The sequence below is a fragment of the Mus caroli genome, chromosome 3 (assembly GCF_900094665.2).
Source record: "Mus caroli chromosome 3, CAROLI_EIJ_v1.1, whole genome shotgun sequence".
In the NCBI taxonomy this organism is placed as follows: Eukaryota; Metazoa; Chordata; class Mammalia; order Rodentia; family Muridae; genus Mus; species Mus caroli.
In genome coordinates this window covers 93511291-93517290 of record NC_034572.1, presented here as the reverse complement: position 1 = coordinate 93517290, position 6000 = coordinate 93511291, and the positions used below count along the sequence as shown (strand labels likewise).

The 6000-nt window shown below is 42.1% G+C and overlaps 1 protein-coding gene across 1 annotated transcript in view; it reads right to left on the bottom strand.

Moving 5' to 3' along the window:
• The window catches only part of Tbx15 (T-box transcription factor 15), a 113557-nt gene continuing 107557 nt past the window's right edge, over positions 1-6000 (bottom strand). The window contains exon 8 of the mRNA XM_029475302.1: positions 1-2376. Coding sequence (XP_029331162.1) covers positions 1592-2376 — 785 coding nt within the window. The 3' untranslated portion in view covers positions 1-1591. The remainder of the gene's footprint in view (positions 2377-6000) is intronic.

Below are 6000 nucleotides of genomic sequence, written 5' to 3'. Positions count from 1 at the left end.
CACTCAGAAACAGTTCCGTGCATAAGGGCAAATTTTTATACACCTTTTCTTCATACATATTTTACATACCCTTTTATTGCCCCCTTTTTAATATTCATAATATTGAATATCCAACTAGGCATATAAATACATTTATCTACATCACCTCAAAACAAAAAAATTCTTAATAATATCTGTATTATCTTGGTATTATTTGAGTCTCCACACCATTTAAAAATTTTAGCTTGCACCCAGCTTCACTTGTCTTCCTATCATTAAAGGATTTGAAAAAAAAAGGAAAGAAAAAACATCCCCAAACTTCAGAATGCAATGAACTATTTAATCAAAATGGAGAGCTACAGGCAGATAGAAAAGGGGCAGAAGACCCTGCAATGCTCTTCCATGTCTCAGGGTTTCTCCTGCATGGGGACCAGGGACAGATTGTCCAGGTCAACATTTTGGATCTGGCGTGTGAGGCCAGGCCTGTCTTCCATGACTCTTTTTTGGTATCACCTGGGAGATAAAACCATTCTCTTCATTCTTGACACCTGTTTCCCTCACCCTGCTCAGTTGCATGCCATGGAATGGCACTCCCACAAGGGGCACCTCTCTCCTGGGTCATTATGGTCAGAGCTATGGAATCAAGAAGCATTCCTTGTCCTAGCCCTTCTCATTGGTACCCTTGACTCTAAGCAGGGTCCCAAAGAGGCTTACACTCCACCACCACCATCATTCTTTCTATAACTTTAGAGGCTAAACAAACCCAACCAATTCTCCTTGGTGGATTAAATCTCATTTGTTCACATCTTCTCAGTCTTGCTGTCCACTCTCTCCTGCCCTCGATTCTCTTTCTCTCTCCGAGCTTTTCTCACCCTGTCCTTCCACAGGCACCACTGTAAGATCAAAGATGGCACACTGAATGAAGAAAGCCAAAGGTTAAAAAACAATCTTTCTCAGGAAGCCAAGTCCAGGTGTAGCACTGATGCCTTTCCATCTCTGTGACAAGGAGAGGTTCTAGGTACACGGTTCATTCCAGAAACATGGCAAGGGAGAAAGGCTATTATTAACTAATGATGGTCCAATCCGTCTAGGATTGTACACAGGCAAATTTTTTGGTGAAAGCACCCATTCTGGGCCTCCCTTCACAGAGTTCCCAGTTCAGAGTCAGTGTGTATGATGTTTGTGTTTGTATTACTTTTTGTATGCATGTGTGTACATGACTATATTCATGTAAGTGGTGTGTGTGTGTGTGTGTGTGTGTGTGTGTGTGTGTAAAACTTGTCTTGGCTGCTACATGCTAGCATTTCCTTCAACATTATTATAAAATGATTATTCAGTCTCTTCAAGGCCACTCTGTCATACACAATGCTTTTATAAAACTAAGATTTTGGAAGGCAGAAAAATGACCACTGAGATATGGATGATGGACTCCAAGGATCCTTCAGCGGTATCTACCGTTGTTCTCTGTTTTCCTTATCCAGAAAAAAACAAAAACAAAAACAAACACACAATTCCTATTTTCCCAAGGCACATGCCTCCCAAGGAGGATGATCCACCCACAGAGATTCTGGAGTCTTGACCGCCATCACCTCGATAGTGTGTGCACTGCTCTTTAAACCATGTGTACGGACATCTGAGAGGCGGAGCCTGGGACTGCCCCATACTGTCGGCCATCACAGGTGTTGGTAGCCTGCTGATTATTAGTTGAAGGGCTGATCATGTGCATGCTATGCTCCATCCCTGTAGGCAGGTACTGCCTCTCTCCAAAGGCCCCATTAGAAGGAGAAGAACAGAGTAAAGTGCTTTGAGATGCGCTCAGTTTCTCTGGGCTTGCAGCTAGCCTGGGGGAAGTGGGGAAATTGTATCCATACAGATTGTAGGGATTATGGAGGGAGAAGGCATTATAGGAGCTCTGCTGCATGTGGCTGCCACCAAACATGTGTGGCGATGAGGAACTGGAGGCTGCATTGCCTGCCTGCATGACATACTGAAACTGGGAAGTGGGGAAGGACCCCAACTGGCCACCATAGGCTTCCATCTTGCTGTTGCTGGGCAACGAGGGAGGTGTTGGTATTCCTGAGATCAGAGATGGAGTCCTCTGAGGCATGAAGGTTTCAGAGGGCTGAGTGGCTGAAGCTGTGCCACTCTGGAGCCGGTTGTAGCCACTGTCACTCAGCCCTGGATAGCTCTGTAAGGCAGCCATGTTGCTTCGGGCACATGGTGGATAATCAGAGAGGTTTAGATTACACAGCTGGCTTTCTCGACAGCCCACATTGAAAGTATTCGGGGCCAAATGAAAAGTTGGAGGAGAACAAGATGGAGATAAGAGATGAGAAGAAGCCGAAGGGGATGGTGTCCCAGTGCTGGAGGTGGTTGGAGAAGTACCTGTACTGCCCCCTGAAAAAGAAAACATAATTCCATTGATTAAGATGAGTCTGTCTAAGCCAAATGTCCTAAATTTTTATAGATCATTTCCTTCTGTTTACATCAGATGATGTCACATGTTTGAGCACACACTGCAAAGGAGAGGATAGGGATGGCATGAGACCAGTAGTCTTTGCATAAGTAGTCTTAGTCATACTTTTAAAAAATTAGAACAAATCTCTGGTGTTCATTGCTTATATTCTCACCATCAAACTCTCTTCCCAATAAGACATTTAATTATCAGCAGTAGGAGCCACTAGCTCAGTTCTTCCCATGATCAGGGCAAATGTGTAAAGTGTTTATTTTATTCAGTGACTTTTTCCTGTCTTGCAATCTTTAATAGAATACCAAAGCAGAAGGCTAGCCTCATGGAGATGGAACAGGGTACAAGCCAAAAGTAGGTGAAGGCCTGAGAAGGCCTAGCAAAGGGGCCTGGGTAGTGGAACCTGGGACATTAAACTGGAGGTCTGTTATAGCAAAGACACATGATAAGCATAATTATAAGATGTAGGTTGAAGTTAATCACGATGAACTTGAAACAAAATCACTGTCCGGAGGGTTGCTGATTTTCTTTTACAGGAGCCTGCGAAGTCTGAGACGTTGAAATAAAAGTTGAATTTGGAATACTTGAAGGTGGGTGTGAAAAAAACCAAACTAGTCATAAACTAACCTGAATGAGAGCAGAATGGATTCTTCTCTGTGCTCTATACTCAACAGCCCTATTCCCTCCATTTTCCTCTACAGCATTCAGCTTCTTCATCACAGATGAAGAATCCAGTAAGAAAGGATGCTTTTCTGGGATTCGGCTTCAAACCAACTAATGGAGAGTGTCTGGGCATGAGAATTCCACGGCAGCTGTCAAAGCACCTCTAATGTACACCTGGGGCTGAAAACTAAAGTTACAATATGAGCTCCTACTTCACAGTACCCAGACCAGTGATTTTGAAACCTCAGTGCACATGTGAGTTCACTGGAGGGCCCATGAAAACCAACTGCTGACCCCATTTTGTTTCTGAATCTGGGTATATGGGACAGAGCTTGAGGACATACATTTTAGGTGCGCAGACTGCACTTTGCAATAGAAGACCTCCAAAGTCCTATTTCCAAATGACCCTGAATCCATCTTGCAAAGTGTTGATCATCAGTTGTGTAGATGACAGGCTGGATGAGTGGTTGAGGATCCCATGAACTGAGAACCAGTTCAAGTCAACCTTTATCGAAGATGTTCTCCAAATAATAAAATCAAAAGTGACCTTTGTAAGACCCATTTTTCTCAGGGTCAGGAAGCATCTACTCCCCACCTCTTGCAATGGACTTTGAAGGTATCCTTCTATGAATTCTAGAACATTCAGTTGCTTTACCCTCTCTCAGATCCTACTTGAGAGAATTCCCTTCCATGTATCAGTATGGAATTTCTCATAATCATTGACAATCATGGTCATTCAAGGAGCAACATGTCTTAGGATACTGATAATTCTTGTTGAGCCTCTAAGAAACTAAGCATCATTAAGAGGGAAGTATTTTTCAGATGAAAGTGAACAGGATCCAGTTTTGTTTTGTTTTGTCTTGTTTTGTTTTGTTTTAATCCATGAAGAAAACCAGGAACATTCCAGAAATGTTGGAAAAATAGTTATAGTATTGTAGAAACAGAAGAATATGGCAGAGGAAATAAACAACAACAACAAAAAACCAAACAAACAAAAACTTCACTCTAGATCCACAGGCAAAGTAGTATTCGTGGTAAAAGTAAATATTTGGTTTTGTTAGTATTTTGTTCAGAGTTAAACTTTTATAGCTCAACTAATATCTCTCCCATGATCAAAGGAACTTTCCCCAGTAAACTTTCAGATTCAGTTGGAATTTAAGACAACCCAATCAGCTGCTGATATCAGAAAATTCACCTTTGTTCATAATAAATTCCTATAAAAGAACTAAAACAATTTTTTGTTTGACAGTCTGTGATATGGCTGACATTGTCAAAAACCATCAGCAGCTGGTGGTCATGGGAGATACTTCTCTGCAGTTTACAGCCACACACTGTGAAGTCTGCCTCTGAATTCTCTGCAGCTGTGGAAGGAGGGGTTTGAATCCATACGCCTCAGTTTTTCTCATTTTTCATACTGTAGCTGTGTCTAACACTTAAAGAAAGTATGAATACCCAACTCCAAGTACTTTCCAAGAAATCATTTTAATATAATGAAGGAATTCTGGAAGGGAAGATTCCAGAAACAGAAGTGGACCATTTTATGCTTCCTGCTGCTGGGTAGCTGCACAGCCTTCTCTTCCTCTCCATCCTACAGAAAGCTCAGAGATTTATTCTCTTCTCTTTGGAGCATCTTATATCTTTTCTTGTTTTCCCACCCTAAATGCCATGAAATTTACTACAGTAAGTGCTGTGACCAAAAAAAAAAAAAGGGGGGGGGGGAGAAACCTGACTCCGGTTGTAAAAAGATTTGTCTTTTACGAGATATGAATATAGTCTCCTGTCCTTGAAAGCGAGTCTCGTTTTCCCTGGTCTGGTGTTTATGTGGCCCTGGAGGAGACCACCTGTTCAGTACACTGTCCTATCGTGTTGTAGGTAAGCTCCATCAGGCCCTGGCCTCAGTCCTACAGCCGGAAGTGAACGATGGAGCAGATGACTTGCTACAACTCTAAATGGTTTTCTCAGATGGTCCAAGATGGAACAAATGGTACTGATTTGAGGCCTCAATTGGTTTCACTACAAAAAAAAAAAAAAAAAAAAAAAAAGAAAAGAAATAAAAACGAAGAAGAAGAAGGGAATTATTAAGAAGTTACAGGGGTTTCTGCTGCGCAGATGAGAGGCACATGTTAAAAAGTTTGTAGTCAGCTTGCTTTGGCTTTTAAATGGCATTCACTGGAAATGAGACTTGGTGGCCTGCTGAGTTTCAGGGGTTGGGAGACTCCATGTGAGCTAGGGGTATGAAGGAGAGAGCAAGTCCATCCAAAAGAGGATCACATCCTCCCATCCACTTTGAAGAAACATTGTTTTACACTTAAAGTACTTGATGCAGATAATAACTAGTTCCCGAAGCCCACATACAGAGAGAGAAAGAGAGGACTGTGGCATTCATTTTTTTAAAAGTGCTAACTTAGATACTGAGAAGTCTTCGTTCCCTTATGATCTAATAGCTTGTCAAATGTTAAAAAGAATGGGAGTGCCAGCCAAGGGCTAAATAAGCTTAAGGAGACAGCCTTCATTCATTTCAACACTTGACTTAGCAGAGGCCTCTCATCACAAAACAAGCCAGGGTAGAGTGGGAAGCCAGGCTGGACTGATGAGGGCGGCCACTCAGAGTAAAGCTTGTCTCTCTTGTTCAGTGCATCTCCTTTGTCCATGCAAGGTCATGGGTTCTCTGAGCATTTTCATATGGGTTTGCTTAGTAGACAAATGTGGACCGTAGACCTAAACAAACCTGGTTCCAATCCCTTGCTATCTTACAATGGGGCTTTAGTAAATTAGCCTCTCCAAGTTTAGGGCTCCATAGTTATGTAAGTGGGATTTCTAATGTCTACCTTTCTGGGGATGTTTTGAGAAATTACAAAGTGATCATATTTTGGCATATAGGCAGGAAACAT